Consider the following 23,295-nt stretch of genomic DNA (forward strand, 5'->3'; position numbering starts at 1 on the left):
AAAAATGGGGTGCGGGGGTTAAAGGCACCGGCGGGATTCGAACCCACAACCTCCCGTTTATTTTAACCAATATGAAAACCCCTAAAATTCGGGTTTTTTCACCCAAACTTCGGGTTTTTTTTCCGAAAATTCCTGTTTTTTCCCCCTAAACCGAGTGTCCCCCACTAAATGAGGGGGTGTCCCCCCCAAAAAAAGGGGGTGCGGGGACAAGAGGCACCGCTGGGATTCGAACCCAGGATCTCCTGTTTACTTTAACCGAGCGCTTTAACCAACTAAACCCCAAAGAAATCGCCGCTTTTCGCCCAAACTTCGGGGTTTTTTTCCCCAAAATTCGTGGTTTTCCACCTTAAACGGAATGTCCCCGATTAAACTGGGGGTGTCCCTCCCAAAAAAGGGGGTGCGGGGACAAAAGGCACCGCTGGGATTCGAACCCATGATCTCCTGTTTACTAGACAGGCGCTTTAACCAACTAAGCCCCAAAATTCGCATTTTTTCACCCAAAATTCAGGGTTTTTTTCCAAAATTCAGGGGTTGCCCCCTAAATTGAGTGTTTCCCATTAAACTGGGGGTGTCCCCCCCAAAAAAGGGGGTGCGGGGACAAAAGGCACCGCTGGGATTCGAACCCAGGATCTCCTGTTTACTAGACAGGCGCTTTAACCAACTAAGCCACGGCGCCGCCTGCCCCGCTCGCGCCGCCGGCTCCTTCCCGCGCCTGCAGCGCGCATGCGCGAGGGAGGCTGCGCAGGGGGGATTTTGGGGGAAATTTTGGGGGGTTTTGGGGGGAATTTGGGGTGGGATAAGGGGGGATTTGGAGGAATTTTGGGGGGATTTTTTGGGAGGTTTTGGGGGGAATTTGGGGTGGGATAAGGGGGGATTGGGGGGTTTGGGGAGGAATTTGGGGTGGGATAAGGGGGGATTTGGGGGCATTTTGGGGGGATTTTCGGGAGGTTTTTGGGGGATTTTGGGGCGGGATAAGCGGGGGGATGAGAGGGTTTTGGGGGGCATTTTTCGGGGGTTTGGGGGTATTTTGGGGTTGGATAAGGGTGGGATAAGGGGGCATTGGGGGGGTTTGGGAGGAATTTGGGGTGGTATAAGGGGGGATTTGGGAGAATTTTGGGGGGAATTTTTTTGGGGGGTTTTGGGGGGAATTTGGGGTGGGACAAGGGGAGATTTGGGGATATTTGGAAGAGATTTTTGGGGGGAATTTGTGGTGGGACAAGGGGAGATTTGGGGGAATTTTGGGGGAGAATTTTAGGGGGATTTTGGAGGCATATTGGGGTGTGATAAGAAGACCTTTGGGGGATTTGGTGGGGGATTTTTTTGGGGGAAAATGGAGGGAATTGGGGTGGGATACGGGGAGAATTTGGGGTGGGGATAGGGAGGAATTGGGGGGTGGGCTAAGGAAGCAAATGGGGGGGATCATGAGGGGGAGAATGGGGGGAATGGGGGGCAAAAAAGGGGGAATTGTTGGGGGGGATGGGAATTGGGGGAGGAATCATGGGAAGGGGCGGGCTGTGGCTTACTGGGAATACTGGGAATACTGGGACCAAAACCACGCCGTGTAAGAGCAGCTACTGGGAGGAAAGGGGGTGGAACTGGGATGGCGGGTGACAATTGCAGGCGGGCACGTGGCTCGTGTCACACACGCGTGTTACACACGCGTGTTCCCCTTCTTACCCCGGGCCGGTCTCGAACCCGAGTCCTCAGCACCGAGGGCGGCGGCGCTGCCGCTGCGCCACGGGGCCGCAGGCGGGGCCGGCGCGGCGGGGGCGGCGCCATCGGTAGCACAGGGGGGGTTCCATTGATGGGGGAGGAATTTGGGGGGGTTTTGGGGGGTCTTGAGTGATTCTGGGGGGGGTTAGGGGGGGGGATGTGAAATTTGGGGGGGTCTTGGGGGTCGTGAGGGATTTTGGTCATTTTTTTGGGGGGGTGTTGAAATTTTGGGGGGGTCTTGGGTGGTTCTTGAGTGACCCTGGGGGGGGTTTTTGGGGGTGTTTTGGGGGGTCTTGAGTGATTATGGGGGGATTTTGGGGGGGGGGATGTGAAATCTGGGGGGGTCTTGGGGGTCGTGAGGGATTTTGGGGGGATTTTGGTCTTTTTTTTTGGCGGGGTGTTGAAATTTGGGGGGGGGGGGGGTGTCCCAAGCGTTGGGGGCGGGGTCTTTGATGGGTTTTTCTTTGGGGGTGGGTGGTCGCCATAGCAACAGCGGGGGGGGGGAGGGGCGGAGGCTGTTCCGGTTGCCATGACAACGTTTGGGGGGGGTTGGGGGGGGGATCCCGCTTTTCCCCTCCCCCCCCCCGGGGTCACCCCCAAGGACGGGGGGAGGGGAAGGGGGGGTGGGGGAGGGGCGGGGTCGGCTCGTGCCGCCCCTTCCCCACCCCCCCCGCGAGTCACACGTGACGCCGCGGTGACGTCACGGCCGCCCCTCCCCCCCCGTCCCCGCACGCGCCTTTTTGGGGGGGGTGGGGGAGGGGCGGGGGGGGCGATGCCGCAGGGTGAATCATCGTGGGGGGAGGGGCGGGGGGCCCCACGTGCGATCCCGGGGACCCCAGGGAGCCCTGAGGGGCCCTATAGGCACCCCCGGACCCTATAGAACCCTATAGAACCCCCGCATATCCTATAGACAGCCCCAGACCCTATAGAACCCTATAGAACCCCCGCATATCCTATAGACAGCCCCGGACCCTATAGAACCCTATAGAACCCCCGCATATCCTATAGGCACCCCTGGACCCTATAGAACCCTATAGAACCCCTGCAAATCCTATAGACAGCCCCGGACCCTATAGAACCCTATAGAACCCCCGCATATCCTATAGACAGCCCCGGACCCTATAGAACCCTATAGAACCCCCGCATATCCTATAGACAGCCCCGGACCCTATAGAACCCTATAGAAACCCCGCAAATCCTATAGGCACCCCCGGACCCTATAGAACCCTATAGAACCCCTGCATATCCTATAGGACCCCCGGACCCCATGGAGCCCTATGGGGCCCTATAGGCACCCCCGGACCCTATAGAACCCCCGCATATCCTATAGACAGCCCCAGACCCTATAGAACCCTATAGAACCCCCGCATATCCTATAGACAGCCCCGGACCCTATAGAACCCTATAGAACCCCCGCATATCCTATAGGCACCCCTGGACCCTATAGAACCCTATAGAACCCCTGCAAATCCTATAGACAGCCCCGGACCCTATAGAACCCTATAGAACCCCCGCATATCCTATAGACAGCCCCGGACCCTATAGAACCCTATAGAACCCCCGCATATCCTATAGACAGCCCCGGACCCTATAGAACCCTATAGAAACCCCGCAAATCCTATAGGCACCCCCGGACCCTATAGAACCCTATAGAACCCCTGCATATCCTATAGGACCCCCGGACCCCATGGAGCCCTATGGGGCCCTATAGGCACCCCCGGACCCTATAGAACCCCCGCATATCCTATAGACAGCCCCAGACCCTATAGAACCCTATAGAACCCCCACATATCCTATAGACACCCCCAGACCCTATAGAACCCTATAGAACCCCCGCATATCCTATAGGCACCCCCGGACCCTATAGAACCCTATAGAACCCCTGCATATCCTATAGACACCCCGGACCCCATGGAGCCCTATGGGGCCCTATGGACACCCCCAGACCCTATAGAGCCCCATAGGGCCCTATGGACACACATGGACTCCATGGAGCCTTATAGGGCGCTATAGACACCCGCAGACCCTATAGAACCCCCTCATATCCTACAGAGAAACTCGGACCCTATAGGATTCTATAGGGCCCTATAGACACCCCCGGATCCTATAGAATACCGTCATATCCTATAGACACCCCTGGACCCTCTAGAGCACCTCCAAACCCTATGGAGCACCCTGGACCCTATAGACACCCCACAGCCCCCACACCCCCCACAGCCCCTATAGCCCCTATACCCCCCACACCCCCCACAGCCCCCACAGCCCCCACAGCCCCTATAGCCCCTATAGCCCCCACAGCTCCTATAGCCCCCATAGCCCCTATAGCCCCTATAGCCCCTATAGCCCCTATAGCCCCTATACCCCCCACACCCCCCACAGCCCCCATAGCCCCCACACCCCCTATAGCCCCCACAGCCCCTATAGCCCCCACACCCCCCACACCCCCCATAGCCCCTATAGCCCCCATAGCCCCTATAGCCCCCACAGCCCCCACACCCCCCACACCCCCCACACCCCCTATAGCCCCCATAGCCCCCATAGCCCCTATAGCCCCCATAGCCCCCATAGCCCCCACACCCCCCACACCCCCTATAGCCCCCACACCCCCTATAGCCCCTATAGCCCCCATACCCCCCCGCGCTGCCCAGCCCCCCGCTCCATGCGGGCCCCCCCGCCCCTCCCCCCCGCAGCTGCATTGGTGACTCACCCCGGCCGCAGTGCCGGGGGGGGCACCTATGGGGGCTATAGGGGCCTGCGGGCGCCCGGGAGGCCACGGGGACCTACCGGGACCTATAGGGACCTACAGGGAGAGGCACGGGGACCTATGGAGGCGTAGGGACCCATAGGAACCCATAGGGGCGGCTATAGGGGCCTGCGGGCACCCACGGGCCCATGGGGAGCTACGGGGACATATGGAGATGTATAGGGATGTATAGAACATGTATGGGGACATATAGAACGTGTATGGGGATGTACAGAACGTGTGTAGGGATGTATAGAACGCGTACGGGGACATATAGAACGTGTATGAAGACATATAGGACACGTAGGGGGACATATAGGACATGTACGGGGACAAATAAAATGTGGGGATGTCTAAAACATGTATGTGGGCATATAGAACGTGTACAGGGACGTATAGAACGTGCATGGGGATGTAGAGAACATGTGTAGGGGTATATAGAACATGTATAGGGACATGTAGAACATGTACGGGGACATATAGAACATGTACGGGGACATACAGAATGTGTATGGGACATAGAATGTGTACAGGGACATATACAACATGTAAGGGGACATATAGAACATGTATGGGACATATAGAATGTGTTCAGGGACATATAGAGTGTGTATGGGGATGTATAGAATGTGTATAGGGACATACAGAACGGGTATGGGGACATATAGAACGTGTACGGGGACGTATAGGACATGTACAGGGACGTATAGAAGGTGTACAGGGACGTATAGAAGGGGTACAGGGATGTATAGAAGGTGTACAGGAACGTATAGGTGTACAGGGATGTATAGAACATGTACAGGGACGTATAGAAGGTGTAAAGGACATACAGAATGCGTACGGGGGCACGGAAGCAGACGCGGCCCCTATAGGAGCACCTATAGACGGGTGTGGCGCCTATAGACAGACGGACAGACACACACAGGGCGGGGTGTAGGGGCTGTGCAGGGATCTATAGGGGTCTATAGGGAATCCATAGGGGCGTGCAGGGGTCTGTGGGGGTCTATAGGGGTGTAGGGGCCTCCGTGTGTGTCACAGCCCCCCCAAATTCACTCCCCCAGCCCCATTCACCCCCATTCATCCCCCCAGACCCATTAATTAACCCCCCAGACCCATTAATGCCCCACCCCATTCATTCAGCCCCATTCACCCCCATTCACCCCCCCAGACCCATTAATTAACCCCCCAGACCCATTAATTAACCCCCCAGACCCATTAGCGCCCCACCCCGTTCATTCAGCCCCATTTTCCCCCATTCACCCCCTGCCCCATTCACCCCCATTCACCCCCCCAGACCCATTAATTAACCCCCCAGACCCATTAATTAACCCCCCAGACCCATTAACGCCCCACCCCGTTCATTCAGCCCCATTTTCCCCCATTCACCCCCAGCCCCATTCATCTCCCCTACCCCATTCATCCCCCTCACCCCATTGTTCCCCCCAGCTCCATTTCCCCCCGTTCGTCCCCCCAGCCCCACTCATGCCCCCAGCCCCATTTCCCACACATTCATCTCCCCCAGCCCCATTTCCCCCCATTCACGCCCAGCCCCATTCATCCCCTTCGAGACCCATCCAACCCCCAGCCCTAATTAACCCCCAGCCCCATTTCCCACCCCCAGCCCCATTCATGCCCCGATCCCATTCATGCCCCCCACCTCATTCACCCCCCCCAGCCCCAATTTACCCCCAGCCTCATTCACTCCTCCAGCCCTATTTCCACCCCCCCCCCCCCGGCCCCATTCATCTCCCTGCCCCATCCATGCCCCCACCCCATTCATCCCCTTCGGGCCCCATTCACCCCCAGCCCCATTTAACCCCCCCAGCCCCATTCATCCCCCCAGCCCCATTCACCCCCAGCCCCACTCGTCCCCCCCCCCAGCCCCATTCATGCCTCCACCTCATTCATACCCCAGCCCCATTTCCCCCCCAGCCCCATTCATCCCCCCCAGCCCCATTCATCCCCCGGCCCCATCCATGCCCCCACCCCATTCATCCCCTTCGGGCCCCATTCATCCCCCCAGCCCCATTCATCCCCCCAGCCCCATTCATCCCGCCCAGCCCCATTCATCCCCCGGCCCCATTCACCCCCAGCCCCACTCGTCCCCCCCCCAGCCCCATTCATGCCTCCACCTCATTCATACCCCAGCCCCATTTCCCCCCCAGCCCCATTCATCCCCCCCAGCCCCATTTAACCCCCCAGCCCCATTCACCCCCAGCCCCATTTCCCCCCCAGCCCCATTCATCCCCCCCAGCCCCATTTAACCCCCCAGCCCCATTCACCCCCAGCCCCATTTCCCCCCCCACCCCAGCCCCATTCATCCCACCCCGGCCCCATTCATGCCCCAACCCCATTGATCCCCCCCCTCAATCAATTCAACCCCCCCCTACTCACACCCCCAGCCCCACCCCATTCATCCCCCCCCACCCCCATTCATCCCCCCCACAGCCCCGCCCCACCCCCCCTCCCCCTCCCATTCATCCCCCGGCGTTCATTCATCCCGCCGCGGCGGGCCGCTCTGCGCATGCTCCCTTCCCCCCCCCTCACGACCCCACCCCTTTTTTCCCGGGCCCGGCCGGATTTTATGAATGGGCCATTGACGTCATCGGAGACCCCCCACGTGGGGCCCCCGCGCGTATAAAGGGGGCGGAGCCGGCGCTGTCCGCGGTGCTGAAGGGCGAAACGACGGCGAGACCACCGCGACCCCCCCCCGAATTTCCCCTTCTCACCGCGACCCCTCCCTTCACCTGAACCCCTCCCCCCGCTCCCTTTCGCGACCCCCCCCTCCCCCCACCCTCCCCACCGGGATCAACCCCCCCGCCCCCGCTTTGAGCCCCCTCCCCCACCTTTCTTCGAGACCCCCCCCCCCATTTTTGGCATCCCCCCACACCGCCGCCCCCCCACCCAGGCTGGAAAAGGGGGGGGAACCCCCCGGAACAGCCGAGACCCCCCCGGAGCCGGTAAGAGCCCCCCCCCCAAATCGGGATTTGTGGGGGGAGGGGGGGATTGGGTGGGGTCCCCCCTCCCCTCCCCTCCCCCCCCCCGCCACCCACCGTGGGGTTTTTTTGGGAGGGGGGAGGGGGCGGGAATTGGGGTGGGGGAGGGGGGGGTTGAGTGTGCGAGGAGCGCGTGGGCGCGGGGGGAGGGGGGGATGGGCACGCGTGGGTGCGATCCGGGGGAGGGGGGATGGGCGGGGCCCGCGTGGGTGTGGCCGGGGGGGGGTCCCGGGGGTGGGGGAGGGGAGGGGGTGGGGGGGAGGGGGGCGCTCACGTGCGTGGGGGCGCGCGGGCGCGTGAGCGGGCACGCTCACGCGTGTGAGTGTGCGTGTGAGCCGGGTGTGCTTGCGCCTGTGTGCGTGCGTTCACACGCGTGTGTTTTGTGCGCGCTCGCGCCGGTGTGCGTGTCCTCTGTGTGTTCACACGTGTGTGCACGCGATCCCGGTGTGCTCACACCTGTGTGTGTGCTCACACGTGTGTGTTCTGTGTGTGCTCACACCTCTGTGCGTGTTCACACGTGTTTTTTCTGTGTGCTCACACCTGTGTGTGTTCCCTGTACATTCACACGTGTGTGCGTGTTCCAGGTGTGTTCACACCTGTGTGTTCCGTGTGCGTTCTCTGTGTGTTCTCTGTGTGCGCACACCTGTCCGTGCGTGTTCTCTGTGTGTGCAAGAGTGCGTGTGCGTTCATTCCCTGGCATTGTGTGTGTCACCCTGCGTGTGTCACCGTGCGTTCACCCCTGTGTGTGTGTTCTGTGTGTGTCACTGTGTCTCCGTGAGTGTGTCACCCCCGTGAGTGTCCCCGTGTGTCACCGTGAGTGTGCGTGCGTTCCCCAGGTGTTCACACCCGTGCGTGTGTTCTGTGTGTGTCACCCCGTGTGTGTCACCACGCGTCATGCTGTGTCACCGTGAGTGTGTCACCCCATGTGTGTCACCCTGCGTGTGTCACCGTGCGTTCCCCAGGTGTTCACACCCGTGTGTGTGTCACGGTGTGTGTGTCACGGTGTGTGTCACCCTCTGTGTGTGTGTCACCCTCTGTGTGTGTCACCCCGTGTGTGTCACCATGCGTCACGCTGTGTCATTGTGTCACCCAGTGTGTGTCACCCTGTGTCACCGTGTCACCCTTTGTGTGTCACGCTGTGTCACCATGAGTGTGTCACCCAGTGTGTGTCACCCTGTGTCACCGTGTGAATGCGTTCCCCAGGTGTTCACACCTGTGTGTGTGTTCTGTGTGTGTGTCACTGTGCGTGTCACCCCATGTGTGTGTCACCCCGTGTGTGTCACTCTGTGTGTCACCATGCGTCACGCTGTGTCATTGTGATTGTGTCACCCTGTGTCATTGTGAGTGTGCGTGTGTTCCCCAGGTGTTCACAGCTGTGCGTGTGTTCTGTGTGTGTCACCGTGTGTGTCACCGTGTGTGTCACTGTGCGTGTCACTGTGTGTGTCACGCTGTGTGTGTCACCCCGCACGTGTCACCGTGCAGGGGGTGTGTGAGTGTCCCCCAGGTGTTCACACGTGAGTGTTCACACCTGTGTGTTCACACCTGTGCATGATTGCTCACACCCGTGTGTTCACACCTGTGTGTTCACACCTGTTTGTGTGTGTTCTGTGTTCACACCTGTGCATTCACACCTGAGTGTTCACACCCGTGCTCACACCTGTGTGTGTTCTGTGAGTTCACACCTGTGCGTTCACACCCGAGTGTTCACACCTGTAAGCGTTCACACCTGTGCATTCACACCCGTGTTCACACCTGAGTGTTCACACCTGTTTGTGTGTGTTCTGTGTTCACACCTGTGCATTCACACCTGAGTGTTCACACCCGTGCTCACACCTGTGTGTGTTCTGTGAGTTCACACCTGTGTGTTCACACCTGAGTGTTCACACCTGTAAGCGTTCACACCTGTGCGTGTGTGTTCTGTGTTCACACCTGTGCATTCACACCTGTGCATTCACACCTGTGTGTGTTCTGTATGTTCACACCCGTGCTCACGCCTGTGCGTGTGTGTTCTGTGTTCACACCTGTGTTTACACCTGTGTGTTCACACCTGTGCATTCGCATCCCTGCTCACACCTGTGCGTGTGTGTTCTGTGTGTTCACACCTGAGCGCTCACACCTGTGTGTGATTGTTCACCACGGGGGGGTCCCTGGGGAGGTCTTGGGGGTCTCTGGGGGGAGTCCTGGGGGTCCTGGGGGGGTCCCTGGAGGTCTCCAGAGGGTCCATGGGGGGTCCCTGGGGGAGTATTGGGGGTCCCTGGGGGTCCTGGGGGGTCCCTGGGGGGTTATTGGGGGTCCCTGGGGGTCTCCAGGGGGTTCCATGGAGGGGGTCCCTTGGGGAGGTCCTGGGGGTCTTCAGGGTGGTTCTGGGGGTCTCCAAGGGTGTCCTGGGGGGTCCCTGGGGGTGGTCCTGGGGGTTATTGGGGGTCCCTGGGGGTCTCCAGGGGGTTCCATGGAGGGGGTCCCTTGGGGAGGTCCTGGAGGTCTCCAGGGGGTTCCTGGGGGGTCCCTGGGGGTGGTCCTGGGGGTCTCCAGGGGGGTCCTGGGGGGTTTCGCGGGACCCCCAGAGTGACAAGAAACGGCAGAGGGGGTGACACAAGTGACAACGTCCGTGTGCGCGTGTGGGGTCGGGGTCTCCAACACTCCCAACCCCACCGCGGGTGGGCACCACCCCACCGAGGAGGGGCTCCCGGGGGTCCCACCCCCTCCCCAAATCCAGGGGGTCACCCCACCGGGGAGGGTCTCCCCCCCCATCCCAAATCCAGGGGGACAATCCCACCGGGGAGGGTCTCCCGGGGGTCTCCCCCTCTCCCCAAATCCAGGGGGACAATCCCACCGAGGAGGTTCTCCCGGGGGTCTCCCCCCTCCCCAAATCCAGGGGGACAATCCCACTGAGGAGGGTCTCCCGGGGGTCTCCCCCTCCCCAAATCCAGGGGGACAATCCCACCGAGGAGGGTCTCCCAGGGGTCTCCCCCCATCTCAAATCCAGGGGGACAATCCCACTGAGGAGGGTCTTCCGGTGGTCTCCCCTTCCCCAAATCCAGGGGGTCACCCCCACTGGGGAGGGTCTCCCGGGGGTCTCTCCCCCAAATCCAGGGAGGTCACCCCACCGAGGAGGGGGTCTCCCCCTCCCCAATCCAGGGGGACAATCCCACCGAGGAGGTTCTCCCGGGGGTCTCCCCCCTCCCCAAATCCAGGGAGGTCACCCCACTGAGGAGGTTCTCCCGGGAGTCTCCCCCATCCCAAATCCAGGGGGACAATCCCACCGGGGAGGGTCTCCGAGGGGTCTCCCCCTCCCCAAATCCAGGGGGTACCCCACCGAGGAGGGGCTCCCGGGGGTCTCTCCCCCAAATCCAGGGGGTACCCCACCGAGGAGGGGCTCCCGGGGGTCTCTCCCCCAAATCCAGGGGGTACCCCACCGAGGAGGGTCTCCCGGGGGTCTCCCCCCCTCCCCAAATCCAGGGGGTCACCCCCACCGGGGAGGGTCTCCCGGGGGTCTCTCCCCCAAATCCAGGGAGGTCACCCCACCGAGGAGGGGGTCTCCCCCTCTCCTCAAATCCAGGGGGACAATCCCACCGAGGAGGGTCTTCCGGTGGTCTCCCCTTCCCCAAATCCAGGGAGGTCACCCCACTGAGGAGGTTCTCCCGGGGGTCTCCCCCTTCCCCAAATCCAAGGGGACAATCCCACCGAGGAGGTTCTCCCGGGGGTCTCCCCCCTCCCCAAATCCAGGGGGACAATCCCACTGAGGAGGGGCTCCCGGGGGTCTCCCCCCTCCCCAAATCCAGGGGGACAATCCCACCGAGGAGGGTCTCCCAGGGGTCTCCCCCCATCTCAAATCCAGGGGGACAATCCCACTGAGGAGGGTCTCCCGGGGGTCTCCCCCTCCCCAAATCCAGGGGGACAATCCCACCGAGGAGGTTCTCCCGGGGGTCTCCCCCCTCCCCAAATCCAGGGGGACAATCCCACCGAGGAGGGGCTCCCGGGGGTCTCCCCCTCTCCCCAAATCCAGGGGGTCACCCCACCGAGGAGGGGCTCCCCCCCCCATCCAAAATCCAGGGGGTCACCCCCACCGAGGAGGTTCTCCCGGGGGTCTCCCCCTCCCCAAATCCAGGGAGATCATCACCCCCACCCCCCCAATTTTTTTTCCAGGCGCCATGACGCCCCCGCCGCGCCCCCTGCGCAGCGCCGCCCTCCTGCTCTCCATCACCCTCCTGGTGCAGAGCCGCCCCCAGCCCACCCCTCAACCCCCCGGCGGCAGCCCCCAGCCCCCTCCTCACCCCATCTCCAAACGCTCCCCACCACCGCCACCACCGCCACCCGCGGGCGGGCACCGGCAGCCGCCGGTGCTGCGGGAGCTGGAGGAGCTCGGGCGGCTCCGCGCCGAGGCCAAGCGGGACCGGCAGCGGGACCGGCAGCGGGAGCGGGAGTCGGGCTGGGCGAGCTCGCGGCAGCTGCGGCAGCAGCAGAGCCTGGAGCAGCGGCTGCTGGAGCGGCGCTACCAGGAGCTGGCCGAGAGCCGGCGCCAGGCGCAGGCGGCGCGCAAGGCGGCGGCCGAGGAGGAGCGCTTGGCCGACCTGGCCTCGGATCTGCTGCTGAGGTACCTGCTGCGAGGGCCCGCCGTGGCCGAGGATAAGCGCTCCGAGGAGGAGGAGGAGGAGGTGGAAGAGGAGGAAGGGTTCGGGGAGAACGGCAAGGACGGGTTCGGTCTCGGCGGGGAGATCGACGATGGGATCGGCGGCTACAAGGGCAAGGAGAGGTTTGGGATCGGCGATGGGATCGGCGATGAGATCGGCGATGATCTTGGTGGCCGCCAAACCTACAAGGGCAAGGACAGGTTCGACCTTGGCAATGACCTCAACGATGACCTTGGTGGCCACCAGACCTACAAGAGCAAGGACAGGTTCGACCTTGGCAATGACCTCAATGATGACCTTGGTGGCCACCAGACCTACAAGAGCAAGGACAGGTTTGGTCTCAGCAATGACCTCAATGACGACCTCAACGATGACCTTGGTGGCCACCAAACCTACAAGAGCAAGGACAGGTTCGACCTTGGCAATGACCTCAACGATGACCTTGGTGGCCACCAGGGCTACAAGAACAAGGACAGATTTGGCCTCAGCAACGATCTCAATGACGACCTCAACGATGACCTTGGTGGCCACCAAACCTACAAGAACAAGGACAGATTCGGCCTCAGAAACGACCTCAGTGATGACCTTGATGGCTACAAGGCCAAGGACAGATTTGCTTTCGGCAACGACCTCAACGACGACCTCGCCGGCTATGAGGCCAAGGACAGGTTCGGCCTCGCCGCCGACCTCGACGGCTACAAGGGCGGCTACGACGCCAACGACGCCAACGAGGTCTTCAAGGTCAACCGGCGCTTCAAGGTCAAGCCCGGCGCCAACGAGGACTTGAGGGCCGCCGACGGCGACGACGACTTCAACATCAGGGGCGGCTTGGAGGACAACGAGATCCTCCCGGCGCGCGGCCACCGGATGCCGGCGCGGGGCAACCGGATCGCGGCGGCGTCGGAGGAAGAGGAGGATGAAGAGGAGGCAGCCACGGGCGACTCGGAGGAGGCGTCGCCGCAGGATCCGGCCGAGGTGGACGAGCTGGACCCCGGCACCATCGACCAGCTGATCGAGCTGTCCAGCCGGCTTCACCTGCCGGCCGACGACGTGGTGGACATCATCCACGACGTGGAGCAGAAGCGCAAGGAGGAGGCCGGCCTGGGCTTGGCCATGGCCGCCGAGCCGCCGCCGAAGCTGGGCCGAGCCCCGAAGGCGCGGCCGCGACCCCCGCCGGAGCAGATCCCAGCCAGGACTTTCCTGCCGGCCCCGCCGCGGCGCCCCCCGCCCCCGCTGAGGGTGGAGAAATACCTGGAGAGGGTTTTGGGGAGCCCCCCCCGGGGCTACCCGTGATTGGAGGGGGGGAACCCCAAAAACCCCCGATTCCACCCCAAAAAAACCCCCAACACCTCCCCCCCCCCATGCTCGGGTGTGTTGTCCCCTCCCCCGCCCGGGGTGGTTCCAGTGCCACCAGTTGGGTCCTCCCAGTTGTCCCAGTTCCCATTGTGGAGTCCCCCCCCCCCCCCGTCCTGTCCTGGAACTGGTTCCAGTTCCCCTCCCCCCCTTCTCCCAGTTAATCCCAGTTCTGCCCAGTCCCGGCTCCAGTTTCCCACTGATTGGCCCCAGTCCCTCCCAGTTTATCCCAGTCCCTCCAGTTCCATCCCAGTCCCTCCCAGTCCATCCCAGTCCCTCCCAGTCCATCCCAGTTCCCTCCCAGTCCCTCCCAGTCCATCCCAGTCCCTCCCAGTCCCTCCCAGTCCATCCCAGTTCCCTCCCAGTCCCTCCCAGTCCATCCCAGTTCCCTCCCAGTCCCTCCCAGTCCATCCCAGTCCCTCCCAGTCCATCCCAGTTCCCTCCCAGTCCCTCCCAGTTCATCCCAGTCCCTCCCAGTTCCCTCCCAGTCCATCCCAGTCCCTCCCAGTCCATCCCAGTTCCCTCCCAGTCCCTCCCAGTCCATCCCAGTCCCTCCCAGTTCATCCCAGTCCCTCCCAGTTCCCTCCCAGTCCCTCCCAGTTCCCTCCCAGTCCATCCCAGTCCCTCCCAGTTCCCTCCCAGTCCCTCCCAGTTCCCTCCCAGTTCCCTCCCAGTCCCTCCCAGTCCATCCCAGTTCCCCCCCAGTCCCTCCCAGTCCCCTCCCAGTCCCTCCCAGTTCCCTCCCAGTCCCTCCCAGTTCCCTCCCAGTTCCCTCCCAGTCCATCCCAGTTCCCCCCCAGTCCCTCCCAGTTCCTCCCAGTCCCTCCCAATCCCTCCCAGTCCCTCCCAGTTCCCTCCCAGTTCCCTCCCAGTCCCTCCCAGTTCCCTCCCAGTTCCTCCCAGTCCCTCCCAGTCCATCCCAGTCCCTCCCAGTCCCTCCCAGTCCCTCCCAATCCCTCCCAGTCCCTCCCAGTTCCTCCCATTTTATCCCAGTCCCTCCCAGTTCCTCCCAGTTCCTCCCAGTTCCTCCCAGTTCCCGCGGGGGGGTTGTCTGTAAATAACCCCCCAATCACGAATTTTGCTATCGAATAAAAGCGACTATTTTAGTACGAGTTATTCCCGTTTTTTGGGGGGCAAATTTGGACCCCCCAGGGGTAAAACAGCCCCAAAATGAGAAAAAATGACCCCAAAAAGTGAAAAAATGACACCAAAAAGAGAAAAAATTACTCAAAAAAGGGAAAAAATGACACCAAAAGGGGAAAAAAATTACACCAAAAAGGGAGTTACACCAAAAAGGGAAAAAATGACTCCAAAAAGAGAAAAAATGACCCCAAAAAAGGGAGTTACCCCAAAAAGGGGAAAAATGACCCCAAAAAGAGAATAAATGACACCAAAAAGGGAAAAAATGACTCCAAAAAGAGAAAAAATGACCCCAAAAAGGGGAAAAATTACTCCCAAAAAGAAAAAATTACCCCCAAAAGAGAAAAAAATTACTCCAAAAAGGGAAAAAATTACCCCAAAAAGAGAATAAATGACCCCAAGAAAGGATAAAATGCCCCAAAAAAGGGAAAATAATTCCCAAAAAAGGATAAAATGCCCCCAAAAAGGACAAAATACCCCAAAAAAGGACACAATAGCCCTAAAAATGATGAACACCCCAAAAAAGGAGAAAATAATCCTAAAAAAGACAAAATAACCTAAAAAATGATAAATTAACATCAAAAAATGATAAAATAATCCCAAAATGGATAAAATACACCCCAAAAAAGGAGAAAATAGTCCCAAAAAATATAAAATACCCCCAAAAAGGATAAAATAATCCCAAAAAAGGATAAAATCCCCCAAAAAGGATAAAGCAATCCCCAAAAATGATAAAATACCCCCCAAAATGATAAAATAATCCCAAAAATAGATAGATTAACCCCAAAAAATGTTAAAACAGCCCAAAAAAAGGATAAAATACACCAAAAAATGATAAGATCGCCCAAGAAATGCTAAAATAAACCAAAAAAGGATAAAATACCCCCAAAATTATGAAATAATCCCAAAAAAAGGATAAAACAATCCCCAAAAAAAGAGAAAAAAACCCAAAGAAGGATAAAAAAAAATCCCAAAAAAGGATAAAACAATCCCCCAAAAAAGAGAAAAAAACCCAAAAAAGGATAAAACAATCCCCAAAAAAAGAGAAAAATACCCAAAGAAGGATAAAAAAAAATCCCAAAAAAGGATAAAACAATCCCCAAAAAAAGAGAAAATAACCCAAAAAAGGATAAAATAATCCCAAAAAATCCCAAAATTATAAAATAACCCCCAAAAATCACCAAACTCACCTCGAGTCTCCACAGATTTTATTCCAAATTCTTTTTTTTTTTTTTTTTGGGGGGGGGGGAGGAGGGGGCGCCATGATCCCATAACTGAGGAGGGGGGAGGGGTCCCCAAAAAATTTGGGAGCGTCCCCAAAAAATTCGGGGGTGTCCTAAAAAAAATTTTGGGGGAAAAAATTCCAAGAATTTCCCCCCCCCCCCAAAAAAAAAAAAAAAAAAGCAGCTGCGGCAAATTTTGGGGGAGGGAACCCCCAAATTGGGATCCCAACCCCCACCCCCCCCTCCAAAAAAAAATTTGGGGACCCCCCAAAAATTTTGGGGACTCCCCCCTTATAGATATATTTACAATTTGGGGGTGTCCCCTCCCCCCTCCCTCATTCTTTAGGTTGGGATTGGTCCCATGGGGCTGGGGGGGGGTCCCCAAAATTTGGGGGGGTTCCCAAAATTTGGGGGGGGGTCCCAAAATTTGGGGGGGGGTCCCCAAAATTTGGGTGGGGGGGGCTACGCCAGCCCCATTTCCTCCAGGACGCTCCGGGGGGATTCGTCCTCCTGTGGGAGGGGAAAGAAGGGGTTAAATTTGGGGGGGGGGATTGAACCCCAAAATTTGGGGGGATCGAGCCCCAAAATTTGGGGGGATCGAGCCCCAAAATTGGGGGGACCCAACCCTAAAATTTGGGGGGATCGAGCCCCAAAATTTGGGGGGATTGAACCCCAAAATTTGGGGGGATCGAGCTCCAAAATTTGGGGGGATCGAGCCCCAAAATTTGGGGGGATCGAGCCCCAAAATTGGGGGACCCAACACTAAAATTTGGGGGGATCGAGCTCCAAAATTTGGGGGGATCGAGCCCCAAAATTTGGGGGGATCGAGCCCCAAAATTTGGGGGTATCGAGTCCCAAAATTTGGGGGGATCAAGCCCCAAAATTTGGGGGGATCGAGCTCCAAAATTTGGGGGGATCGAGCTCCAAAATTTGGGGGGATCGAGTCCCAAAATTTGGGGGGATCAAGCCCCAAAATTTGGGGGGATCGAGTCCCAAAATTTGGGGGGATCAAGCCCCAAAATTTGGGGGACCCAACCCTAAAATTTGGGGGGGAAAGTGGGGAGTGAACCCCGAAATTTTGGAGGGAAAGGAATCCCCCATGGATTTATGGGACCACCAAGACCCTACAAGAACATCCATGATGGATTTTCGGGATCCCACCAAGAACCTCCATGGATTTTTTTTGGGGTCTCCATGACCCCACGGATGTTCCGTAGGAGATTTTTGGGGCCACCACGACCCTACGAGAACATCCATGAAGAATTTTTGGAACCCACCAAGAACCTCCATGGGTTTTTGGGATCCCACCAAGAACCTCCACGGATTTTTGGGGTCTCCATGACCCCACAGATGGTCCATGAAGGATTTTTGGGGTCACCATGACCCTACAACCCAAAAACTCCATGGATTTTTGGGATCCCACCAAGAACCTCCATGGATTTTTGGAACCCACCAAGAACCTCCATGGATTTTTGAGACCCACCAAGAACCTCCATGGATTTTTGGGATCCCACCAAGAACCTCCATGGATTTATGGGGCCACCGAGACCCTACAAGGTCCCCCCATGGATTTTGGGGTGTCCCCACCCTGTCCCGGTGGATTTTTTGGGGTTTTTGGGGTGTCCCCACCTCCTGCAGCAGGTCCGCCTGCTCGATGGCCTTGAGGACGCTCTTCTTGGAGGTGTCCTGGATCTCGCCGCCCATCACGAACTCGTCCAGGATGAAGTAGGCCTTCTCAAAGTTGAAGATGATGTCCAGCTCGCACACCTGCCCGGGAGGTCACCGCTGCCTTGGGGACACGCAGGGGACGCCCCCGGTTCGGGGACGATCGGCTCACGGAGGTGGAAGTGGCCGCAGGGGACATTGGGTGGCCCTGGTGGCACTTGAGGGGTTCCTGGAGAACTCTGTGGTGGCCCCAGGATGTTCCTGAAGTGTTCCTGATGTCCCTGAGGTGTCCCTGGTGACCCTGAGATGTTTCTGGTGACCCCAGGATGTCCCTGAGATGACCCCAGGATGTCCCTGAGATGTTTCTCATGTCCCTGAGGTGTCCCTGGTGACCCTGAGGTGACCCTGATGTCCTTGAGATGTTCCTGGTGACCCCAAGGTGTCCCTGAGATGTCACTGATGACCCCAGGATGTCCCCGAGGTGTCTCTGCAGACCCCATGATGTTCCTGGTGACCCCACGATGTTCCCATGATGTCCCTAGCCACCCCGGGTTGTCCCCGGCCACCCCAGCTGTCCCTGGAGACCCCGGCTGACCCCAGGGTAACCCTGAGGTGACCCCAGGATGTCCTGGAGATGTTCCTGGTGACCCCAAGGTGTCCCTGATGTCCCTGAGGTGTCCCTGATGTCCTTGAGGTGTTTCTGGTGACCCCAAGGTGTCCCTGATGTCCCTGATGACCCCGTGATGTCCCTGAGGTGTTCCTGATGACCCTGAGATGTTTCTGGTGACCCCAGGATGTTCCTGAGGTGTCCCTGATGTCCTTGAGATGTTCCTGGTGACCCCAAGGTGTCCCTGAGGTGTCCCTGATGTCCTTGAGATGTTCCTGGTGACCCCAAGGTGTCCCTGGTGACCCCAGGTGTCCCTGATGACCCCTTGATGTCCCTGAGGTGTTCCTGATGACCCTGAGATGTTTCTGGTGACTCCAGGATGTTCTTGAGGTGTCCCTGATGTCCTTGAGATGTTTCTGATGTCCCTGAGATGTCACTGATGACGCCAGAATGTCCCTGGAGACCCCAGGATGTCCCTCAGGTGTCCCTGATGTCCTTGAGATGTTTCTGGTGACCCCAAGGTGTCCCTGAGACATCACTGATGACCCCAGGATGTCCCTGAGGTGTCCCTGGTGACCCTGTGATGTCCCTGCAGACCCTGGCTGTCCCCAAGGTAACCCTGAGGTGACCCCAGGATGTCCTTGAGATGTTTCTGGTGACCCCAGGATGTCCCTGAGGTGTCCCTGGTGACCCCGTGATGTCCCTGAGGTGACCCTGATGACCCCGAGATGTTTCTGGTGACCCCAGGAGGTCCTTGAGATGTTCCTGGTGACCCCACGGTGACCCTGGAGACCCCACAGTGTCCCCGGCCACCGCGGCCGTCCCCACTCACGCTGCCGAAGTACTTGTCCAGCAGCTCCACGTAGCGGTGGATGAGCTCCAGCGTGATCAGCTCGTTGTCCTGGCCCTCGATGGCGCAGCAGAAGTAGAGGCTGGCGTACCTGGGGGACAACGCCCGGCTGGAGATGTCCCCGCGGCCACCAAACCCCACCGGGGCGCTGGCGTCGAGCCAGCGAGGTCAACCCAATCATGGTCAACCCAACCGTGGTCAACCCAACCATGGCCACCCAACCATGGTCAATCAAACCGTGGTCAACTCATGAAGATCAACCCAACCATGGTCAACCCAACCATGGCCACCCAACCATGGTCAATCAAACCGTGGTCAACTCAACCGTGGTCAACCCAATCATGGTCAACTCATGAAGATCAACCCAACCACAGCCAACCCAACCATGGCCAACTCATGATTGTCCACCCATCCTGGTCAACCCAACTGTGGTCAACCCATCATGGTCAAAGCAACCATGGTTAACCCATCATGGTCAACTCATCCATGGTCAACTCAACCATGGTCAACTCATGAAGATCAACCCAACCGTGGTCAACCCAACCATGGCCACCCAACCATGGTCAATCCAACCGTGGTCAACTCAACTGTGGTCAACCCAATCATGGTCAACTCATGAAGATCAACCCAACCACAGCCAACCCAACCATGGCCAACTCATGATTGTCCACCCATCCTGGTCAACCCAACTGTGGTCAACCCATCATGGTCAAAGCAACCATGGTTAACCCATCATGGTCAACTCATCCATGGTCAACTCAACCATGGTCAATCCAACCATGGTCAATCCAACCATGGTCAATCCAACCATGGCCAACCCATCATGATCAACCCAACCATGGTCAACCCATCATCGCCAACCCAACCATGGCCAACCCATCATCGCCAACCCAACCATGGCCAACCCATCATGGCCAACCCAACCACGATCAACCCAACCATGGCCAACCCATCATGATCAACTCAACCACGGTCAACTCATGAAGGTCACCCCACCACGGCCAACCCAACCATGACCAACACGGCCATTTTGGCTCAGAGAATCGCTTTTTTTTGGGCCAAAACCTCTCTTTTTTGGACACGAGGTCGCTTTTCTTCCAACTCTTTTTGGTTTTTTTTGCGACCAAAACTCATTTTTTGGGATTTTGGGATTTTTTTTTGGGGTTTTTTTTTTTTTTTTGTACCTCTTGTAGACCACCTTGAGGTCCCTCCACTCGAGGAAGCTGCACATCTTGGGCTTCCTGGCCAGCACCACCTGCATCAGCTCCCGCACCATCTTCTTCTTGTCCTTGTCGGCCGTGGCCAGGTACCACTTCTGCAGCCTCAGTTTCCCTTGGCGGCTGAACAGCAGCATGAACCGCATCTGGGGGGGCTGGGGGTCAACTGGGGGCACTGGGATGGACTGGGATGGACTGGGAGGGGTTTGGGGGGGATTTGGGGGGGATTTGGGGGGATTTGGGGGGATTTGGTGGAATTTTGGGGAGATTTGGGGTTGGGACTGGGGGATTTTCCAGCCTCAGTTTCCCTTGGCGGCTGATCCTCATTTGGGGGGGCTGGGGGTCAACTGGGGGGACTGGGATGGACTGGGAGGGGGTTTGGGGGGGATTTGGGGGAGGGTTTGGGGGGATTTTGGGGAATTTTGGGGGGATTTGGGGGAATTTTGGGGAGATTTTGGGGAATTTTGGGGGGAACTGGGGGGAGTTTTGGGGGGATTTTGGGGTATTTGGATGAGTTCCGGGGGGATTTTGCATTGTTATTTTGGAGGATTTGGGGGGATTTTGGGGGGAATCTGGGGGAATTGGGGGGGGGGGGATTTTGGGTGGTTTTGGGGGAATTTTGGAGGATTCGGGGGTATTTTGGGGGGGAATTTGGGTGGTTTTGGTGGAATTCTGGGGAGATTTGGGGGAGTTTTTGGGGAGATTTGTTGGAATTTCGGGGGGATTTGGGGGAATTTTGGGGGGGTATTTTGGGGGAGGTTTTGGGGGGATTTGGGGAAGTTTTGGGGGGATTTGGGGGAGTTTTTGGGGGATTTGGTGGAATTTTGGGGAGATTTGGGGTTGGGACTGGGGGATTTTGCAGCCTCAGTTTCCCTTGGCGGCTGATCCTCATCTGGGGGGGCTGGGATGGACTGGGAGGGGGTTTGGGGGGGATTTGGGGAGGTTTTGGGGGCATTTTGGGGAATTTTGGGGGGATTTGGGGGAGTTCTGGGGTCGGGACGAGGGGATTTTTCAGCCTCAGTTTCCCTTGGTGGCTGAACCGCAGCTGGGGGGGCTGGGGGGCACTGGGAGGGGGGTTGGGAGGATTTGGGGTGATTTTGGTGGAATTTTGGGTGGTTTTGGTGGAATTTTGGGGAAATTAAGGGGGATTGGTGAGGATTTGGAGGGGATTTGGGGGAATTTGGGGGGAATTTGGAAGTGTTTGGGGTCACTGGGATGGACTGGGATGGACTGGGAGGGGGTTTGGGGAGGATTTGGGGGGGATTTGGGGGAGTTTTGGGGGTGTTTGGGGGTCTGGGGTGGGGGCGTGGCAGTTCTGGAGGTTTTTGGGGGTCTGGGGATGGATTTTGGGGAGGTTTTGGGTCAATTTTGGGGCTGGGGATGGGATTTTTGAGAGATTTTGGGGGATTTTGGGGGGGTTTTGGGTCTGGGGATGGATTTTTGGGGGATGAATTAGGGTCTGGGGATGGATTTTGGGGGATTTGGGGAAGATTTTGGGTCTGGGGATGGATTTTGGGGGATTTTGGGAAGATTTTGAGTCTGGGGATGGATTTTGGGAAGGTTTTGGGTCTGGGGATGGATTTTTGGGAATTTTTGGGGATTTTGGGTCTGGGGATGGATTTTTTGGGGATTTGGGGAAGATTTTGGGTCTGGGGATGGATTTTGGAGATATTTAGGGAAGATTTTGGGTCTGTGGATGGATTTTGGGGGATTTAGGGAAGATTCTGGGTCTGGGGATGGATTTTTTGGGGATTTTGGGAAGATTTTGGGTCTGGGGATGGATTTTTGGGAATTTTTGGGGATTTTGGGTCTGGGGATGGATTTTGGGGGATTTTGGGAAGATTTTGGGTCTGGGGATGGATTTTGGGTCTGGGGATGGATTTTTGGGGGAGATTTTGGGGGGGGGTGGGGAAGGGGTCACGTGGGAACGGCCCCACCCGGTGGGAACCCGAGGTCACGCGCCATGAGGTCAAAGGTCACCACCCCCGAGGTCACGACCACCCCCCCCCCCAAATTCCCGCCCCACGTGACCGCCCCTCCCCTAACCACGTGACCGCCGCCCCCCCCGCTCACCATGGCGCCGCGTCCCGGGGGAGAAGCCGCGGCCGGGGCCGGGGCCGGGAGCCGGGGAGGGTCGGGGGGGGTCGGGGGGGGTCCGGGTGGGGGTCCCGGAGGGGTCCCGGGGGTCGGGGGGGTCGGACGGGGCCGCTCCGCGCCTCCGGCAGCGCCGCGCCGGGCCCGCCGCTTCCGGGTGTGACGTCAGCGCGCATGCGCCGGGCCGCGGCGTGGCGCCATGGTAACGGGGGAAGGGGGCGTGGCCTGGGGGCGAGGTTTCCCGCGAAAAGGGCGGGGCGTTTCCATAGCAACCGAAAAAGGGGCGGGGCTTATCGCTAAGGGAAACATGGGCGCTTCCCGCCGAGGGGGGGTTGCCGTGGTAACAATGAAGGGGCGTGGCCTAACGTGAAGGGCGGGGCTGTTGCCATGGTAACGAAAGGGGCGTGGCCTAACGTGAAGGGGCGGGGCTGTTGCCATGGTAACACAGCGCTGCTGGGTACCAGTTGCTATGGGGGCGTTGCTATGGCAACGGAGGGGATTTGGGGGGAAAAAAGGAGAATTTGGGGTCCTGGGGATGGAGGTGACCATTGGGATGTGGTGGTGACCAAAACCCCAGGACAGAGTGACCACAGCCCTGGACAGAGTGACCACAGCCCCAGGACAGAGTGACCACAGCCCCGGGAATGAGTGACCACAGCCCCGGACAGAGTGACCACAGCCCCGGGAATGAGTGACCACAGCCCCGGACAGAGTGACCACAGCCCCGAGAATGAGTGACCACAGCCCCGGACAGAGTGACCACAGCCCCGGGAATGAGTGACCACAGCCCCAGGACAGAGTGACCACAGCCCCAGGGATGAGTGACCACAGCCCCAGGACAGAGTGACCACAGCCCCAGGACAGAGTGACCACAGCCCCAGGACAGAGTGACCACAGCCCCAGGACAGAGTGACCACAGCCCCAGGGATGAGTGACCACAGCCCCGGGAATGAGTGACCACAGCCCCGGGACAGAGTGACCACAGCCCCAGGGATGAGTGACCACAGCCCCGGGACAGAGTGACCACAGCCCCAGGGATGAGTGACCACAGCCCCGGACAGAG

At 58.7% G+C, this 23,295-nt stretch overlaps 2 protein-coding genes and 1 non-coding gene across 3 annotated transcripts; 1 reads left to right on the top strand and 2 right to left on the bottom strand.

Moving 5' to 3' along the window:
- Positions 1 to 602: 602 nt before the first annotated feature.
- Positions 603 to 676, bottom strand: TRNAT-AGU (transfer RNA threonine (anticodon AGU)). The gene has a single exon. It is a non-coding gene; the product is annotated as a tRNA-Thr (tRNA).
- Positions 677 to 7,359: 6,683 nt separating this feature from the next.
- Positions 7,360 to 13,811, top strand: VGF (VGF nerve growth factor inducible). Its single transcript, XM_085564033.1, has 2 exons — positions 7,360 to 7,416; positions 11,599 to 13,811. The coding sequence occupies exon 2, from the start codon at positions 11,604 to 11,606 to the stop codon at positions 13,374 to 13,376; it is 1,773 nt and encodes a 590-aa protein (XP_085420159.1). The 5' UTR covers positions 7,360 to 7,416; positions 11,599 to 11,603; the 3' UTR covers positions 13,377 to 13,811.
- Positions 13,812 to 15,769: 1,958 nt separating this feature from the next.
- AP1S1 (adaptor related protein complex 1 subunit sigma 1) lies at positions 15,770 to 22,372 on the bottom strand. The gene is made up of 5 exons (XM_085564034.1): positions 22,212 to 22,372; positions 20,106 to 20,284; positions 18,904 to 19,012; positions 17,429 to 17,566; positions 15,770 to 16,309 (listed from the first exon to the last, which is right to left on the bottom strand). Exons 1-5 carry the CDS (start codon positions 22,212 to 22,214, stop codon positions 16,262 to 16,264), a joined length of 477 nt encoding a protein of 158 aa, XP_085420160.1. The 5' UTR covers positions 22,215 to 22,372; the 3' UTR covers positions 15,770 to 16,261.
- Between the last annotated feature and the right edge of the window lie 923 nt (positions 22,373 to 23,295).

Source organism: Lonchura striata, chromosome 32 (genome assembly GCF_050655825.1).
Source record: "Lonchura striata isolate lonStrDom1 chromosome 32, ASM5065582v1, whole genome shotgun sequence".
Taxonomy (NCBI): domain Eukaryota; kingdom Metazoa; phylum Chordata; class Aves; order Passeriformes; family Estrildidae; genus Lonchura; species Lonchura striata.